The following is a 21,067-nucleotide window of genomic DNA, read 5'->3' on the forward strand; positions in this document are numbered from 1 at the left end:
GTTTTCTAGCCTCGACTCATCGTGGGTAATCGATTCTAGAGCCACACATCACATGACTGGGAGTCGAGGTATTTTATCCAGCCTACATAATGTTAATTATTCACTTGTTCGTCTTGCCTATGGATCTTCATGCCCCGTTCACGGCATAGGATCCATAAGTAACTCGAAAAACCTAAATTTGTCATCTCTCCTATATGCTCCTAAATTTCCTACTAGCCTTTGTTCAGTTAGTCAGATTACTAAGCAAAACAACTCTTATGTAACGTTTTACCCAACTCATTGCGTCTTTCGTGAACTAGGAACAAACCGGGTAATTGGTACCGGTTTTGAATCAGGAGGTCTCTACCGTATGTCTCCATTGTCACAACCTATAGCAAACTTATGTGATTCCGCTGTCAGGGAGACTCATTGTCGGTTAGGCAATCCTTCTTTAGCGGTTTTGAGGCAAATGAGACCGGATCTTTCTGTTTCTAATGATTTTCATTGTGAGTCATGTGAGTTTGGTAAACACAAACAACGCTCTTATCCCCCAAAATTGTCGAACCAACCAGTTTTTTATTTGAACTTGTACATTCTTATGTATAGGGTCCTTGTCATGTTAAATCCACATTGGGTTTTCAGTACTTCATCACTTTCATTGACGATTATTCTCGCGCTACTTAGGTTTATCTTTTGAAAGCTCGTAGTGAAATTAATTCCATTTTTTGTGAGTTTCATTCTTAGGTCCAAAATCATTTCAACACATCCATTAATACCCTAAGCACTTAAAAGCAACATAGTATTTCTCTAATGAATTTTCTACATACTTAAAAGCACATGGAATTGTTCACGAGTCTTCTTGCCCGTACACATCTCAACAAAATGGCGTTGCTGAACGCAAAATCGCCACTTATTGGATATCACACGCACACTCATGTTTCAGTCTCATATTCCTAATAGATTTTGGGGTGGCGTTGTTCTTACAGCTTGTTAACTCATAAATCGCATGCCCTCATCGGTACTTGGTCAAACCCCGTTTTCTGTCTTGTTCCCTAAAGGAACTCCCTTTCCACTCATGCCTAAAATTTTCGGATGTGTAGCGTATGTGCATGATCATCGTTCGGGTCTTAGTAAACTTGCACCTCGAGCCATTCGTTGTGTCTTCCTTGGTTATTCTCGTGTCCAGAAAGGGTATCGATGTTACAACCCTTCTCTTCAAAGATACTTTCCCAAACATCTTATAACTCATAAGGAGAGAAAACATGCAATCCCAATCACCCCTTATTCTCCGATAGTTTATTGCATACATCCGTGATTTATTCACCACCTTTGACCATCATTCCATGGTTCATTGTTGTCAAAAGATACCTTAAACATCAAATCACTCTAATGTGCTAAGTCTTGATTATGTATTTATGTTGATGAAACAAATCACGTGTAGTAATATCACACATGATCAAATTCAAATAAAACACACATCGAATTTTCTATACTTTCCTACATGTTGACATTCAAACTCACTTTCGCATGTGGGATTTTGGAATTCTTAATGTCTTACTCGGTTCGTCGACTTTCTAAAGTCACCACACCTTACATTTACATCAATCCTCAATTGTGCTAGTTTTCTTTACATGAACACATTTTCATAACATACGAATCATTTTAATCCATCACATCCAATGACGACTTATGGCACACTGCGCACTTACATAAGTTTTTAGGACTTATTTACCAACATTTTAACACCTGTGATGGCGACTTTGAGTCTTATTTTCTAGCATACAACGTTGTGCCTCATCATCTCATTCACTAGTATATTGATGATGATACTGGACATAAATATAAATTTCTATGTTAGATACCCAAACCATAAAATAAAAAAAACCATCAAACCTAATACATGAACACTTATGCAATGATGGTGGGAGTAGTAAACCAAGTGTTTTACCGTTTAAGAGCTTAAACAAAACGAGTTTCCTTAGTTCCAAGTATGGTCTATAAGAAGAAACATAAACTCTTTTGATCCATATAAACAATGATAGTGTCTTGAAAGTAAGAAGCATCAAGGAACTCACTCTTTCACCTTTTTTTGTTGAAGAAACAACAAGGCAAGGTACCAACCATTATATATATATATTACTGATAGATTAGCTGCAACATTGTCACCACTCAACATCACCATCCTCTCAGATGAATCAACTCTTTTCTTACCAATATAGAATACCTATATTTAAATTCATATTATTAAACTATGTACACAAACAGTAAGCCATCCTTCAAACTCAAGAAGTCAAAAAAAAAACAAGAATACCCATCCATATGCAAAAGAAAACAACATTCATACATTTCATTAAACGATTAAATCAAAAAAACACTTGCTAATCTATCTGCAATTGGTATTCTAAATCTTAAAGCAACTATCTCCAAAATACTAACCGATGTGTAACTAGTTATTACACAAAACGCCTGTAGACATAAGAAAATATCTAAGCATCTGTTTCATATCTAAATAAAAAAAACGGCTAAACCTTTAAGAAAAAAGGCAAAACAACTAACTAGGAGCCCAATCATCAAGGCGCATGATCTATCAAACATGCCTACCAGATCATCCTTTCTATATTGCTCAACAAGAGTAAAGCCTTCTGCAACTGTGTCCCCAATCTAAGACAAATTCAATCACTTAGAGCATTCTCAACCCGTTCCCTAAAATAATGTGAGGGAGATTTGTAAATTATATGGTATGGTTATGGATGGTTGTAAGTAGAGGATAGAGAAAATGTTATATGTGAAAGTTAAATTTAGGGATTTACTGTACACACCGTATAATTTTTAATATTTTTTGAAAATTGTTGTAAGCAGAAGAGAGAGAAAATATAATGATAAATGTATAAAATGTATTATTTAATTAAACAGAAGAGAGAAAATACAGTGATTTTTTAGTGTAATTATATGATATATATGGATATACGGTAGGGAATGGGTTGGGAATGCTCTTATCTAGTTAACGCATAGACATCAACGTTCTTACTTTTCTCTCCCTCTCTGTCTTTTTTGCAGCCGGAGTTCTCTTCAATCTGTTCAATTCAACCATCACCACCTTCTCAACGATATCAATAGAGTTTAACAACTTCTTCTGAGGTGTCAACTCAGAACCCCCTTTAGTTTTTTTGGCGATGACAGATAATATGATTGGAACCTTTCCCAATGGGGATGGTTTAAACATCTTTGAAGCTAATTTTGGTTTCGGTGTCACAAAGGAAGACTCGTGCTCAAGCCGAGCACCTATCAATGAACGACCTCGACCCGCAGACGAATAAACCGAGATTGGGCTCCCAGTGACCGGCCCGTCACCAACTCCCAAACACCCTCTTCTCTCAATCGCTTAACATAATAAGTCTCCAATATATTAGCAACAAAATTCAACTTGAATCAATGCAACTTTATAACACTAGAATTGACAAATGTTTTGATATTCAGTTGATAATCATAAACTAATTAATCAAGAGTCTAATTGAAGACCAAATAATAATTACAAAGTTAATTAAAGATAACATAACATACCCTAACCACATGAGTTATATCTTGAAGCGGACTGCGTGGATACCAATACGGCATCACACTTTGTGAACCGGAACTACCACCTCTGCCTCGCCGGACCGGCGGTGTATTCTGGCTCCGGCCACCACTTCTAGAAGCCGTCACCGGAGTTCCGAACAGTCCTCTTCCAGACCCATTTCCTCTAATTGCAAGAGCACGAGACAGACCAGTCCGCTGACCAAAGGCGTCACCGGTCATCGACGTTGACCCCAACTAAACGGCATTTGGGTAACACTCCGTTCACCGTCGTCAACATCCGAAAAGATTCCGATTCTACCCACTGACGTCAGCCGTCGTATGTAACTCCCTACAACTTGGTTTTCATCGTTAGATCTCGAAAGTCTGTATCTTGATTCCGCCATTTTCAGTCTGATCTGCGAAATGAATACGGTTAAATCAATAATCTAGCAATTAATGATCTTAAATCAAGTGGGTAAGCTGTGGTTTACCTGATTAGGGTTTCAATTGAAGAAGAAGATGAAGCTTTTGGGAGAGGAAACAACGACGGATTTCATAAATGAAATGTGGGCGGTTTATATTATAACCTAAAAAAGTTTAAATTTTTTTGGGTTAAATTTCCAAAATTGGAAATCAATTTCATTTCGTGTATATGATTTCAATTTTTGAATGTGTGTACTTAGGCGGGCTGATGTTAGTTGCCGTAATGCCCTTTGTGAATGGTAGCTGCAAGCTTCGTTTGAGGGGTGTAAGTGTAAAAACATTGACAATTTTTGTTACAAACAGTTTGTGTTGTTAGGAACTGTAACATTTTTTTAATTCTAACTGTTTAAATGTTTAATCAAGAGTGTTATTTATCTGTTTGTAAAAGTAGAGATGAGCTCGGGATGCTACCAATACCGATCCCAAAAATCCTGATTCTGAAATTCGAAAATATTTAGTACTGGTAGCAATACCAAAATGTTTAGTTCGGTACCGGTATTTCGTGCAAATTCTGGGAAATACCGGTACCGTACTGATACCAAAAACTCATAACTTGGTACGGATTTGGTATCGATGGTACTGAATTCGGTACCAGTAATGAAAACGCTCATCCCTATGTAGAAGTTGAACTAAGCAAGACCGAAAATAAACAATTTATGTAGTGTGTTAAACACATTGGAAGCAAACTAACACGAATTGGATTAGAGATTATACAAGCGTAAGAGCATTCTCAACCCCAGTGGTGAAGCTTGGACTAAGACAACCGGGGGTAGGGGGGAACTCAAAATGTATAAAGAATTTCAAAAACGAAGGGGGCCGGGCTCAAATTTTCGGCCGAAAACGGTTAAATTTACACTACATATTAAAAATTTCAAACGAAAACAGATAAGTTTACACTATTACGCAAAAAAAACCAGGGGGGGACCCCCGGCCCTCACTAACCTTCGCCCCTGCCCAACCCATTCTACAAATTATATGAGAGGGTTCTCTATTTTTTAGAGATGAATAAAAGTTGTTGAGAGAGGAAATGTTACTGTTCATGGTTAAATTTGGAGAAACACACTGTTCACGTCTATAATTTTTTAATATTTTTCAAAGTGGTTATGAGTAAAGGAGAGAGAAAATGTAATGATAAAGATATTAAAAAGTATTATTTAATTAAAAATGAGAGAGAAAAGATAATGTTTTTAGTATAATTATAGAGATGGAAAATGAAGAATGGATTGAGAATGCTCTAAGGATTGGTAATCCTTATCCGGTAGCTGATAGTAAAATTCTAAAATGTGTCCCATGTATGCCATATACCTGACTAAAAATTAATTGTGGTTATCGGTAAACCAGTTAATTTGTTAAAATTTCTGTGTACATTGTCCTATTTTTTATATAATTTTATAGTTCAAAGTGATCGTAATATAAATGCTAAAAGAGTGAAGGCTCTATTGCTAATTAGGAGGGTGTGCGTGGTGTGGTTCGTTATGGTTATTGACTAAAACCGAACCAAAAACCAAACTTTCGGTTTTATGATTTTTAAAACCGTTCGATTTCGGTTTTTGGTTTTTCGGTTCGGTTTTGGATGCGGTTTTTTCGGTTTTGCTAATCGAGACAAAACATTTTGGGTAAAAAATAGCACTTGACCCAAGATATTGAAATTGGACATGATATTTTTTCTTTAAACTAATGATTAATAGAATATTTAATTTTTGAACTTCAAATATTAAAAGCTAAAAAAAGATACATTTTAAATCAAAATTAAAACTAAAAACTAATAGTACTAGTATTATTAGTTATTAACCATATGTAGAAACCAAATATATTTTTTAATAACCATATGCTAAAACTAAACAAATGCTAGTCGGTAGATTTTGTTTTAATGGTTATGGTTAAGATATTATGGTTATTTCAAATTTTTAGTTATTTTGGTTCGGTTCGGTTTTTTCGGTTCATAACAAAATACAAAACCGAACCAAAACCAATATTTCGTTTTTTGCTAAAGTTCAAAACCGAACCGTTGGTTTTTAATTCGGTTTGGTTTTTTCGGTTCGGTTTTATCGGTTTTGATTCGGTTTTTCGGTTTTGTGCACACGCCTACTAATTACCCACAGGTCAAAGGAAAGTAAACATAAAAATAAAATGCTTGTGTATCGTTCTCAAAATTGGCGTTCAAATTGCACACTAACCCCCTTTTACTCCATGTCAAATGTAACTTTTCAAGCCTTGTTAAGCGGTAAGATTTTATAGATGGAAAGAATATTGAAATTATTAAGTGTTGAATTTTAAAATTGGAAAAATTAAATGACGAATGTACGATTAAAATTACAGGTCTTAGCAATTAAGTAACAAACCTAAAAGTTAAAATGTTTAGCTTATTTTATTGGAATTTCTTATAAATGTTATAAATTAATCAAGGTCATATGACACTTGCATAGTACGTACTTGTCATCGATGCCCAAACCAAAGCTTTAAATTTAGGACACCCTCTCATCATAAGGAGTGTTTAATTGTTTATAAACCATTTGGTCAAATTATACAAAGCAAAATAAAATAGACGGCTTAGATTACTTTTATATATTTTGAGAGAAACTTTAAACAAGTATACGCTTCGCTCGAGCTCAACAATGCAGCGTGAAATACTTCAACTAAAACATAGAAATCTAAAATAGGTAAAAACTTTAAAATACACAAGACTCATTAAGACTTGGCAAGCCTAAAGATCTTCCCATACAAGGTTTGAGTTCGGATTGATAACTAAACAACTTTATATAAGACCCGGGCTTGGCTCTGCTTGTTTTGTGCTTTTAATATGGGTTGAGTTATTCTACAAAGGCCAACAAAAATAAAAAGTCTGAGAAGCCATAAGTAATTGGCATGTATCAAATATGGACCAAAGAAAAAATTGTATAAAAGTAATAGTACACATTTTCTCTCTCCACATGTTAATTATCTTATCATTAAACGTCTATAATTTTTTCATATGATATTGATATTTTTTTTAAATAAAATTCACCATAATAACAGACGTTTTTTTATCTTTCATGTATTATTTTGTTATATAAAAATATAAAAGAAATACGTCATTGTGTCTTTTTTGCTTGTCATTGTGTCTTTTTTCGTCAATGTGTCTTTTTATTTGTCAATGTGTTTTTTTTTGTCATTGTGTCTTTCAACTGATCACTGTGTTTTTTTAATACTAATAACATTGTTGTGTAATAATATGTAATATAATGAAAAATACCAACAAATTATATAATACATAAAACACAATGATGAATACATATTACACAATAACATTAAACGTAAAACACAATAATGAATACATATAACACAATGGCTTGAAACGTAAGACACAATGGTAAATACATATAACACAATAACCTGAAACGTAAAACACAATGGATTTTACATATTACACAAAGACTTGAATGTAATACACAATGATGAATACATATTACACAATAATGAATACATATAATACAATGGCTTGAAACGTAAGACACAATGGTAAATACATATAACACAATAACCTGAAACGTAAAACACAATGGAATTTACATATTACACAAAGACTTGAATGTAATACACAATGAACATAATACTATTTTTATCAACTTAAATGAATGTTGAGCACAATGACTAAAACACAACGAACAAAAAGACACAATGATGTAATAATTGTTTTAATTTTTATCTTTAATATGAGTACCAATTGAAAAACACAATAACCAAAATCTATAACATAATGCATAGAAAAATCCGATTAAAAAACACAATGGACAGCCAAATAACACAATATAAAAAAACCCACTAATTTTTTTTTATTTTTAAATAACAATATAATATTCATATTAAAGATAAAAAAATGTTTGTTATTATGGTAAAAAAAAATTCTAAAAAGAATGTCGTATGAAAAAATTATAGACGTTTTAAAATGATGTAGGAATTGACATGCGCTTTGCATGTGGAGAGAGAAAGTCATCATAAGTGGGTTACTACATTCATGTCCCTCTCATCATTTTTTATTTTTAAGTTAATCTCCACCATCAAAATTTAAAATAAATGGATTAGATTTCTTCTCATACTTTTCATTTTTGTTGTACTTTGTATTTTAATTTTACCCTTTTAATATATCCGAACTTAACAAACTTTTAACAAACTTATGAGTAGCTCAATACTTTTGCACCGTTAATGTAACGAGACATGTGTTAATAATCTCTGTCGCCTTTATTGTAATGGCCATTAATTTGTGTAAAATTTTGAGTTGAAAATTTCCAAAGTGCCTTTTTTTACCATTCTAATAATATAATTTTATTATTATCCAAGAAAACTCATATATTATATATTAGATACATATCCAAATGTCGGTATCACAATTCAGCTTTTTCACTTTTTAGGAACAAGCGTTTGATCATTTATAGAGTTAACTTTAGGGATGATAATGGGTCGGGTTAAGGTTTTCCCAAACCCATACCCGGTTATAAAAGTCCGTCCCAAACCCGTCGGGTTTTAATCGGGTAATTACCCGTCGGGTTTCGGGTTTTCCCATCGGGTTTCGGGTTTCTTATCGGATTTTGATAAAATACCCGTCGGGTATACCTGGCTCAAAACCCGCTAGGTTTCTATCGAGTTTTGACAAAATATAACTAATCGATTACAAAGATAGTTACTATAAATATAAAATGTCTCAAATAATTGACATAAACAACTTCCGACAAATAATATATTTAGAATATAGTATATATATAATATAATAAGCTATATCAGGTACATCGGGTATATAATCGGGTAAATGGGTTTACGTTATCGGGTAATCGGGTTGGGTAATCGGGTATATTAGAAATCCCAAACCCGCGGAAAATTTCAAAACTAATCCCAAACCCGTCCCAAACCCTAATAGTTCGGGTATTACCCGTCCCATTTATGTCAGGTTTCGGTTTTTCCCATCGGGTTCGGGTTTCATTTCCATCCCTAGTTAGTTTAGTGAATAAGTCAAGTTGGTGCTTTGGCCTGATGGCTTGATTTAGCTTTGCAAACTACCCTTGTAAATTTGTAGTGGCTACAAGTTTTTTTAGTTATTCTTTTTATGTATTGTTTGATTATGTATTATCTTTTAAGTGTTGTTTAATTGCTATATTAATGCTTCTTTATCTTAATCGATTCCTTGACTACAAGTTTTTTTCTGTTATTCTTTTTATGTTTTTATGTGTTGTTTGATTATCTATTTATGTATAAAAGTATGTTTTTTTATTTTGTTTAAAATATGATAATTATTTTTAGGTTTAGTTCCATATTTGTAATGAACCTAACTGATATCGAACGAATTCATGCCAACTCGCCACCACAACGCCCGTGTTTTTTCTAAATATGTTAACTTGACGAAATTAGTTTTTCGGTTTAGTTTTGGTACCGTAACAAACGTAGCCGATACGACCCGAATTTTGGGGTCGACTCGCCACTGCAATGTCCGTCTATTATCGACCGAATAAATGTCGTTTTAAATATGTTGTTTTTGTATCAAATGTTATACGAGTTCCAATACTATTTTGAGCATCTAGTAGTTTATTTTTAGTGCATAATGCATATACCGGCACGAACCTAATCGATGGCAACCAAATTCATGTCACTTTGATTATAAGTTGTTTGTGTCTGTATACTCTTCTCTGGCGTTTAGAAACTTAATTTTTATTTAGTATTGATGTTATAACGAACTTAACAAATACCAACTAAACTGATGTCCCGGAGCCGCAATGCGGCGGGTTTATTACCTATTAATGTTAAAAGTTAGTAGATTAGTATACTACCTTTTTACAGAAGGACAAAAAAAAAATAACATAAAAATAAACCGTTTACGATACAGCTCAGGTAAACATGTACGTATGTTTTAGATAATCGGGTTAGGTATCACCTAGTACAATATCGTCACATACATGTGAAATTTTTTAAAGCTAACAACATATCCAGTCTCATACTTGAATAGCATTTTGAAGGTTTTGCTTTCGCATATGCATGTTTTATTCTTATACGTTTCATCCCCAAATGATAGGGAATCGAGGGTGAAATTATCAACTCGTTTGTAGACCAGTGTGAATGCTAAGAGAAGTGAAAATACGATTTATAAGTCAGAAATATAATAATCATGTGACCTTTCTCAATAACTTCGCTTTCATTTTAAACTATCATTTTGTTTAAGTCTATGTGTTGGTTTTGTTGACTTAAATTAATATTTCGATTTCGATCTCTTATTTCATTTTGTTTAAGTCTATGTGTTGGTTTTTAAGTGTTGTAGTTTATGTTGATCGAAATTAACGTTTCAGATATGAGTGTAGCCGATGAATGCTCATTTGTAGAAAACAACTTTGTAATATGATAATAATCTTTTTCCTATATGGGTTTTCTCTAAATGACTAACGAATGCTAGAACACATCTAACATTTTTGTTATGCTTACGTCTTTGAAACTAAACCAGAGCACGTTGTTTCTTCTTTTTCTATTTTATATCATTCCTAACATATAAAGTGTAAACAGTTAAGATAAGTATAGAATAGGCTTATAGTTTGCTCTCGCCAAAGTCCCAACAATAAGCTCTATTTTTTCTCTTTCCCTAAAGGAGTAAAGGATGTCTAATTCGAAAATTAAAAAAAAAAAGGAAAATGAAATGAGTAACTAAGCCCCATTTAAAGTGATGTCAGATTCAAGTTTTTAAGCCTAATAAACTCGTAGAAGTTCAAAAGTTGAAAATAGTGTTGAAAACATGAGGGTGGAATTTTAGAATTAAAAGGTGCTAAACCAAAAAACTAACAAACCGATTGATAAAAAAAACAATCATCGTCAGATGACCGATATAGCGGGGAGGAGAGGGGGCGTCAACCCTCTCTACACCACCATACACGGGTGCCAAAACCATTATGAAACCGCCAAGGAGGGGCGACAAGCCTTCATCCACCAAGGCTTTAACGAATGTGAGGAATGTTAGACGTGGGTCCATCCCCAATCAACCAATCACACATTTCTTCTTTAATTTATTCTCTAACATAAATTTTAGTTAAAACCACTATTTAATTGTTAGTAGTGGTCAATTAATATTATCCGGCCTAGATGACAGTGACGTGACACTTTAATATGTCATCTTAAGACCAACCACTACACATAGTCTAATATAACTCTCATAGATGCCCAAATATAGGACACCATCTTGGTAGGAAAGTACCATGGTGTTCGTTCATAAACCACTTAAGTTGATCAAATTAGCTAAAAATCAACCAGTTGGATTAATACAATTAAGTACATGATTTACGATTTATCTAAAAAACTCCCTCAAAACCGGCTCAACTCTCATTCACTATCTCTTTCATACTAAGTGGGTGTTTGGGATTGCTTATATTTATTAACTTATAACTTATAAACTTTTTTGAGAAATAATGTGTTTGGGATTGCTTATATTGTGAGAGGAAAAGTTTCATAAGTTACACTTTTGTAACTTATTAACTTAATGAAAAGTTTTAAGGAGTCAAAATAAGGAATCCCAAACACACCCTAAGTGGGTGTTTGAGTATTGTGACTTATTAACTTATCATCTCACAAGCATTCCCAATACCAAACAACATATAACTTACTTTTTCAAAAAAATTATAAGTTGCATAAAATAAGCAATCCAAACACCCCTTAAAAGCACTTTTACTTCCATGTCATAGTCGTGTCACAAGTTACATAGCATGCCAAGGCTAACAATAATATGTGTTTACTGAATCATCTCAAGTGTTCAGACATTTGATTTAAATAATGTGCGTACACTCGGATCATCATTGGAGATATTGTACACTCGGATCATCATTGCAATATCTCCGTAGTTGCACCAGATAACATGTTTGATTCAACAACCAATTTGATATGTTTCTAAACAAACAAGTATCTACCATGTTATCGTCCTTGTTGACACAAGTGCAGTTGCAAATGAATGAAGAACCATAACAAAGAACTAGTTTTGAGTATAAATCTTCTATACATGATATTACATCTGATGCTAATCTGCATTTAAATCAACTTAAGCAGCAAGAATGCAAAATCACCAAAATAAAGTAATATTCTAAAAACAAATATTTCCAGTCATACATACCAACACCAGATTACCAGGTCAAACCGTCAACACAGTCAAAATTGACCAATTAACACAACTTAAATAGATACCAAACAGTACAACAACTTTACAAAACCTGATAAACATAAATAAATACTTGTGGTTGTATGATTCATCTGCCCCCAAAAACCTACAACTAATGTAAACACACCCATAAATCAATATATTCCATACCCATGTAACACTTGATCCTTGTCATCTATCAAATTGTTAACGATCGATATCACCAACCTGCACGATCATCATCAACAACAAATCAGACAACATCATACACTTGTTTTTTATGAATTGTTACAAAAGTCAAATTGTATCTCTATTATATGAGAGAGTTATTATCAAGAATTAAAATAACTGACCCGATAATTACTAAAACAAAGAGGAGCAAATAAAAGGCAAGCTTGACAATCCGATACTTCTTTTCAGCATCAATGGATCTAAAAACTTCAGTTACATCAATAAGATGTCTTCTTTTCGAGTATCTGAAACATAAATAAATACAAAAACATATTGTCATAACTCATATTCATAAATATAAATTAGCCATGGTTGATCGGGAAAGAAGAACTTACAACATAGTATTATATATCATAATGGGGAGTGTAAGCAAGAACAAGAACCAATGCCCTGTTAAAAGAAAAAGACCAGACCATACACCATGGACCACCATCTCGGGAATCACCACTGCGTTAATGCGAGCCGATGAATCATACGGGTTCATGTAGTCAGCCTCCAAATCTGTTAGGCACACAATCTACAAGTTCATCATTAAAAACTGTAGTGTAAGTAAAGTGAGCTCATGTAACTAGCAGCAATTAGTAAGAAATGGGATATTGTGAACATTAATTGCTAGCAACTGCATTACTAAAGCTCGGTAGCAATAATGGGCAATCCATCGGTAGCTACAAAGTAACTACCGATGGTGTTCCTTTTGAAATTTTGATAACTATAAAGCAGTTATAACCACCAACTGAACCATTGTGATGGTTCAACCCCTATCTAAAGAAAATCATTAGGTCTGATTTCCACATTGAATTGAAAGTATTTTCATACTTCATCTTCACAGAAAAGAATTTTCCGATCCCTGTTGAAACACTTTCTATCTTACCCGATTATTTATTTCGTGTGCGAAGAAAATACTTTAATTTGAAAGTAATTATACAATTTAGAAAGGACAACAATCTCCGATTCAATTTAAAGCTTAAAACGTTTGCCAAGCTTGTAACTTTAAACACTACACTCTACGGATTACCATCAATCAAATGTAACTCCATGTGCTGCGTATGAGAACAATCTCCGATTCGATTTAAAGCTTAAAACTTTATCCAAGTTTGTAACTTTAAACACTAACCCCTAAACTTGTACCCAATCTCAAATCATTTTAACATAATCTTCTCTACAAACTACATAAACCACCTTAAAAATATCAACATTATGCCTAGTTGCAATAAGCAGATTAAAACTGAACCACTAAAACGGGAAACTTGTAAATGAAAGTCCTAAATTAAAAATGAAAATAAAGTACAGAGGATCTTAAAATCAAAACAATGAAGGTGAAGAAGAATATGATGGATTGGATACCTGATAGAGATTAGAGGCGACGAGGGCCACATTCATTATGAAGAAGATGACCCACAGAATCACTTCCGACGCCATTAATTAATGCCGAAAGAAAGACACACAAAAGCCTAACAAGGATTAAGGAAAGACAGATTGTGGGTTTGAGGAACAACGGAGGAAAGACAGATTGGTTGTAGGGTTTCCGATTGAAAGTAAAGACTCAAGAGCAAGAGAAAAGTAGAAAAGAAAACCAAAGTGTTTTGTGTTTTTGAGTTTGTCTGCATAATTACATTTTAGTCCTTGATTTTAATTTACGTATTATATATGGTCAAACTAAATTCGAGCATCCACATCAACAAACCTTCACAAACCGACACGTCAACGTCACATCAGATTCCAAATTTTTTACAAAAACCCCAACTTTATGCCACAACAACAAACCTTTACAAACCTTATTAAAATATTATTAAAACTAAGGGTGGCAAACCCAACCCAAATGGATTGTTTTGGGTCAATATGGATAAACTTTAAAAGTAAAATGGGTTATGATGGATCATAAAAATTCTTTAAGTGGGTTAGGATGAGTTGGAAATATACAAATGAGTTTCATTTATAGGTTAAAATGGGTCAAAACAAAATATCCAAGTTATCCAAAATTTATCTAATTTAAAATACCCAAACTATCACGTGCGAAACAAAACTCATCCGAAACTCAAAAAACAATCAAAAGAAAACAAAAACTGCGAACCGACTAAAACGAAACAAAAAACAAAAAACAAACTGAACCGAAATAGAAAAAATGACCAAAACGAAACACAAAAAACCGGAATGAAACCAAAAAACTGACCAAAACGAAACAAAAAAGCGAAATGCAACCGAAAAGCTAACCAAAACTAAACAAAAACACCGAATCGACCAAACCGAAACAAAACTGAATCGAAATAGAAAAACAAACAAAACGAAACAAAAAACCGATATGAAATCGAAAATTTGACAAAAACGAAACAAAAAAAAAGCGAAATGCAAATAAAAAGCTGACCAAAACAAAACAAAAACACTGAACCGACCAAAACGAAACAAAAAAATCGAAACGAAACTGAACTGAAATAGAAAAATGACCAAAACAAAACAAAAAAAAACAAAACGAAACTGAACCGAAATAGAAAAACGACCAAAACGAAACAAATAAAAGCGAAATGCAACTGAAAAACTGACCAAAACAAAACAAAAACATTGAACCGTCCAAAACGAAACAAAAAAACCGAAGCAAAACTGAACTGAAATAGAAAAAACGACCTAAACGAAACTGAACCGAAATAGAAAAACGACCAAAACGAAACAAAAAAAAGCGAAATGCAACTGAAAAGCTGACCAAAACAAAACAAAAACATTGAACCGTCCAAAACGAAACAAAAAAACCGAAGCAAAACTTAACCGAAATAGAAAAACGGGCGAAACGAAACTGAATTGAAATAGAAAACGACCGAAACGAAACAAAAAGACTTAACTAAACTGAAAAACTGACCAAAAGGAAACATAAAAAAAAACTAAATGCAATTTAAAAACCGGATCAAAATGAATCAAAAACACCGAACCGACCAAAACGAAACAAAAAAAATGAAACGAAACTCAACCGAAATAGAAAAACGACCAAAACGATACAAAAAAACCGATATGACACTGAAAAACTGACTAAAACGAAACAAATAAAAGCGAAATGTAATCAAAGAGTTTACCAAAACGAAACAAAAAATCTGAAACGCAACCGAACAAAACATTGAAACCGAGCAAATACCGAAACCAACCTAAATGAAAAAAAAAAACGAACCGAAAAAAAACCCGAAAAACTCGAACCTAAACCGATACAAAGCGGGGTTTTTTTTAATGAACGAGGATGACGGGGGAAACATTTTAGTTATTTTACATTTTGAGTTATTTATTTAATTTTTGAGTTATTATTTTTTTAATAGTTTTTTTGAATATTTTTAGGGGTTTTTAAAACCCTTTGTATGTCAACCTTAACTTAGGTTAAGATAGGTTAGCTTTATCCATCTTGACCCATATCCATCCTAACCCTTTATTTTAAAAATCCATCATGACTCCATACCCATCCTAATCCATCACCCAAATCCAATCCAACCCAACCCACTCACATTGTCACCTCTAATTAAAACCATATCTATAATATATATAAACGAAGACATAAAAATCCTATGTGTTGCGATGTGGTCCCTCCCCCTTTTTTTGGAGTCACCTGATTTGCTTGATTTTTAAATGGAGGCTTCTCATGCGTTTGACCCGAATTCATGGGTATGGGTCTTACCAAACCCAGATATTCCTTAAACGGGTTATAACATCTCATTAAATTAAAAATTATTCTCACCAAATTATTGATGTAAAAATCCTATAAAATAGGATATAATAAAAATTAATATCTTATTTATTTAAAAAAAAGATATATATATATATATATATATTATTTAAATTAAAAAACCAATTTGATAATAAAAAAATAAATGGGTCTTTGGTCTCATCAAACCATAAGTATATTATTAACTTTCATAAATATTATTTATAATTAAAAAACCAATTTTATAGTAAAAAAATAAACGGGTATTAGGTCTCATCAAAACTATATAGCTTTTAAACCGGGTTATAACATCTCATTTATTTGTGAAATAATTTATCATCAAACCATAAGTATATTATTAACTTTCATACAGTAAAAAAATATAAATTCATAAAATAAATAAATAAATATTAGAACAAACAATATAAAACAATCCCCCGTAATACGAGGAATAAAAACTAGTATATAATATATATGTATATGTCCATGTCACCACCCCCTGTTTGTTGCAAGTTTGCATAAACAAACTTCACCAATCAAACTTTACTTCCACAACGACAAATTAAGTCCACACTTGTTTTCCTTTCTTGTCACATCATTCAAACCTTGGGGATTGCATCCCATTGTGGATGCTCTTACTCCGTATTATTATTGACTGGGTGGATGATTTTATGATAGCTTTAAAGACATGAATTATGATAGCTTATGATTAGGACAGACTAGTGACAGAGCAAGAAATTGTGAATGAGTTCAATGTTTTTCAGTCCTTGATTTATTTAAGCTTGTAGTCAAGATTTCGGATGCCCCGAAAAATATGCCCTTATATAATTTATTTTTTTTCACAGTCGACAAAAGTTGTGAAAAAAATAAAAAACACAAAATTATTGTAGCAATAAAGAAAAAGAAAACAAAGTTAAACAATAAACAAAACAAAGTTAATGAATAGTTAAGGGTGTTCTACAGTAGAATGTTAATCGAACTGATTACCCTAACTATAACAATAACAAAAAGTAAAAACATTATATGGAACTTATCATGGTTATTGATTAACTAATAACAACAATAAAACCTTGTCGTAAAATACTAAGATATACGATGAAACAATTTATAGAAAATAAGAAATATTATAAAATTACTTTAAACTACTAAATTAAATTATATGTGCAATGCAACCACTTTTTAATTCAGTTTGATGTTATTTATTTCATTTTGAACTTTATTTAAAAAAAACCAGTAATTAAAATAAATAGGTCTGAGTTTGGTTTTGGCTTTACATGGCCTTTATTTAATTATTTATACTCTAGGGTCTTCTTCTAAACATACTTCTTTATCTTTATTATTTAGACACAAAATTAGTCTGTCGACGTGAAAACTAAAATCACCACTATGACTATATCTTCAATGTTCTCTTCCTTTCATTTTAAAATGATAATGGGTTCAATCGTCGAAAAAGAATAAGTTCGCTCGTTAATATGTACTATACGTTCTATATAAAAAAAATGATCAGCTTCGGACGAACCTGGTCCAATAAAGGTAGCTCCGTCACTAAGCCAGTCAACCTTATTTGTTTATGATTAAAGTCTGTTGGTCTCATCATGCCTTATACTCATCAGGCAAGCGGCAACAGATCGCGACCAGTGATGCGTTCATTGTACAAGCACAACTAGACATGTATGTGTCAACCGTGCTCAATGAAGTTTAGGACAACCCAACAAACCCAAACATTCAAACATCCTAAGCAATTCAATCTTTATAGTTTAAATATTTGGTTTGTGACACATTGTTTGGTTACATTAAAAGCAAGGTTGGAGGCATTACATAATGCGTTAAAGGTACCCTTGTGTGGGAGCGGTGTTTATGTAATCAAAACTGATCAGGATAAAAATATAGTAATTGTTTGAAAGCAATGTTGCAATCAACATTGTACCAAAATTCATTATTAAAAATTTGAAGTCAAAGTGAACTTTGTGAAAAAAATATTTAGGTTACCCTTCGTCTAGATCCGCCACTCTAAAGAAGAATAAGGCCATCCGTGTACAAGTGAAAAACGTCTCATCACTGTTAGATAGGCCGTATACATGGTAGATTTTTTCTAATATGGTGGGTAACTGTTTCACTTTGAATTAAAATATATAAAAAAAGTTATAATTTAATTAACAGTTAAGTGTCATTTTAGTACATGTGGTTTGCTCAATTACGTAATTTTAGTACCATTTTTTATTTTACTGTAAATGGCTACCTCACTTTTCTAGAACTTGCTATTTTAATGTTTTTTTCTAACCCTGTCAATTTTGTCCGTTAAGTGAAGGGTAAATTGGTAATTTTGTTTATTTCATTTATTTTCTTTTTTGAGCTAAGTGTCATTTTCATACATGTGGTTTGTTCAATTATGCAACTTTTGTATATTTTTTGAATTTATTTCAACTAGATATTTGGATTTGTTTTGGATCGTAGGTAAACCAAAAGAGACATTACATATCACAATTAACCCTCCCCCACGCGACGCCTTATCGGTCCATTTAAACCCTTGACGTTGTTCATTTTCAAGTTTAATAAATTACGATATGGTGCTTTGCCCATCTGGTTCGTTAATCATTGTTCATTTACCATAGCGTATACCTTAATGTTTAGGGCGTTAAAGCTGAGTTGATGAGTGGCATAGCACTCCCTTCATTTGTTAAGGGGCATTAAATGCAAGGTGGGTTAAAGGATCCTCATTCATATACACCCACATACAATAATTTAAGAATTAATTTTACAATAAATAAAGATATATTATGAAGTTAAACAATTTCTTTAGGGTCAGATGGAGTGAAATAAAGGTAAAGTATGTGATGTGGTGCTTACGTGAAATCAATAAGCATGAATGAAATCAATAAGCATGAATGTATATCACATGGACTTAGGCTTATTAAATGAAAATCGTTAAATGAATGACACTTTGATTTGAGAACAAGGTGAATAGATGAAGCCCCACATCCATTAGGCTAAGGGGTATACACCAATATCACTCATTCTTCTCAGTCGTCACATCAGTGTCACGTCAGCTTTCCCCCATCATTCTTCATCATCCTTCACCACCATTCAACCAAGGAAATACACCACTCTCTCGTTTTCCACCATTCTCCATTTCCTATATTTCTTTTTTATTTAATACAATTTTTATATTTAAACATATATTTGAAATTATTAAATTAATAAATTAAATAAAAATTCATTAATTTAAAAAGTGGAAACGATTACATTAATTATAAAAAATACAAACCATAAACTAAAACACTAGAAAAAAAATTTAATAAAAAGTAAACATAAAAAACTTAAGTTATATTTTTGGCCAATTTTTCGTTCTAATGCCAACGTCAATTCGAGCTCTTGTCCTTGAAGATGGCTAAGATCTCGCGTTAAAAGGTTGTAATATTTCCGCCCCGCCTTCATTAAACGAAGCTTTTCCCTGTCTATCTCGGCCGTCTCTTTGCTTATTTTTTTGCCTCATTTTCATCTTTTCAATTTGCAACTCTTTAAAACTTGTAAACTCATCCTTTATAAAATTGAACTTCGGGTCGTCAGTTGAAGACGATCCGACTCGTTTTCCCTTTGCCTTTTATTTTGCATTTGCCTTATCCCTCCCAATCGGACGTTCCGGTTCAGCTGGATTGTCATCACTAAAATCCATATTAAGATCGAGGTTACAACGGGCATCCGAACCACCCGCATTATAGTCTCCACTTTCGGACGTATTTGTCCGCTTTACCGACCTAACCTCGTTCGGCACCGAATGCCACTTCGCACAAAGTCGAACAATTTCCCAAACCCGTGGGTAGGGAAAGACATGCTTATGTTTGGCAACATATCGATCGTTTGCCAACTTGTAAATATCGACGTCATTACTACCACTCGTTGGATTACCCTTGGCGTTGTTGTAGAGATTGTTAAACCATCCCACCTTTTTATTCATCTCCCTCCATTATTTCGTTTATGAAACAATGTCTCCGATACGTCGAGACTTGTAAAATTTCATGATATTTGAGCGTGACGGTCTTCCAAAAACTCGGTACGGTTTGAGCATTACCTAATAACATATAAATAAAATGTAAAACGGATATTTAAAAAATTGATATATTTAAAAAGTTATAAAATTATAAATAATACTCTTTGACGAATTCTCGCTTTCGCTAACCCAAGCTCTTGCCAAAGCGACTTCTTCAGTAGGGTTCCGCATGTTAACCTTCTCTCAACCCGGATGTTCAACGGTTTCGGGTTAGGTTTCTTTAGGACTTCGCTTTTTGGAGTTCTTTTTTTTCGCGGGTTCAGGTTGTGTTTCCGGCACCACCTCTTGAACATCGTCATCGGTATGAATGGTTTGAGTTGAATTGCCTTGTCGTTTGAGGTATTCGTTATACTCGATCCGTTTATCAAAAGCTAAAGCCGCACCTTGCATTACCTCCGGTTAAAGTTGGGATCCATTTTCGCTCTAAATGTGTATGAAATTAGTTGAAATATGGAAGAGGAAAATGGTAAAAATATGTTGAAATATGTTGAAATGGTTTGAAATAGGTTAATATATATATATATATATATATATATATATATATATATATATGGGATGGTTCAGGAGAGAAATTAGATTATTGCGAGAAGTGCGAGAGGTGATCTTGAACCATTGATGTGGTCAAATCAATGATCCAGATATATAGTGGAAATTGTGTAATATATCGGAAACTGATATGGAAAGTTTTAATGATGAAGGATATAATGGTAAATTTTTGTTATGTAACATACTAAATTTAATTAAACAAACATAATTAGATTAATTAATTAATATGACACTTTACTAAATTTAGCTTAATTACATAAATAATAATAAAAGTTCATATTTTATGTATAAAATATATACAAACCTTTGTATATTTAATTGTGTGTAGATGTAATGTAAGATTGTGTAGGTACAAATTTCATCTTTTTACAAGGATTATTAATTTAAGTATGTTACAATCAATCTGTGTATGGAAATTTTT

General features: G+C 32.8%; 1 protein-coding gene and 1 pseudogene across 1 annotated transcript; both read right to left on the reverse strand.

Moving 5' to 3' along the window:
* Positions 1 to 2,980: 2,980 nt before the first annotated feature.
* LOC143599437 (protein GIGAS CELL1-like) lies at positions 2,981 to 3,938 on the reverse strand (annotated as a pseudogene).
* An 8,095-nt stretch (positions 3,939 to 12,033) lies between these two features.
* On the reverse strand, positions 12,034 to 13,854 carry LOC143599438 (protein cornichon homolog 1-like). Its single transcript, XM_077077396.1, has 4 exons — positions 13,724 to 13,854; positions 12,715 to 12,896; positions 12,502 to 12,624; positions 12,034 to 12,376 (listed from the first exon to the last, which is right to left on the reverse strand). The coding sequence occupies exons 1-4, from the start codon at positions 13,796 to 13,798 to the stop codon at positions 12,304 to 12,306; spliced, it is 453 nt and encodes a 150-aa protein (XP_076933511.1). The 5' UTR covers positions 13,799 to 13,854; the 3' UTR covers positions 12,034 to 12,303.
* Between the last annotated feature and the right edge of the window lie 7,213 nt (positions 13,855 to 21,067).

This window comes from Bidens hawaiensis, unplaced genomic scaffold, assembly GCF_021521415.1.
Source record: "Bidens hawaiensis isolate Kalapana, Puna unplaced genomic scaffold, B.hawaiensis_p1.1 tig00052193_1, whole genome shotgun sequence".
Lineage (NCBI taxonomy): Eukaryota > Viridiplantae > Streptophyta > Magnoliopsida > Asterales > Asteraceae > Bidens > Bidens hawaiensis.

What these genes read in the sequence shown, in the direction of transcription:
- LOC143599438 (XM_077077396.1), bottom strand. Translation starts at nt 13,798, where the DNA reads ATGGCGTCGGAAGTGATTCTGTGGGTCATCTTCTTCATAATGAATGTG. An exon ending in ATGATATATAATACTATGTT is followed by an intron (nt 12,625 to 12,714) that starts GTAAGTTCTTCT and finishes TTTATGTTTCAG; the next exon opens with ATACTCGAAAAGAAGACATC. An exon ending in TTTGTTTTAGTAATTATCGG is followed by an intron (nt 12,377 to 12,501) that starts GTCAGTTATTTT and finishes ATGATCGTGCAG; the next exon opens with GTTGGTGATATCGATCGTTA.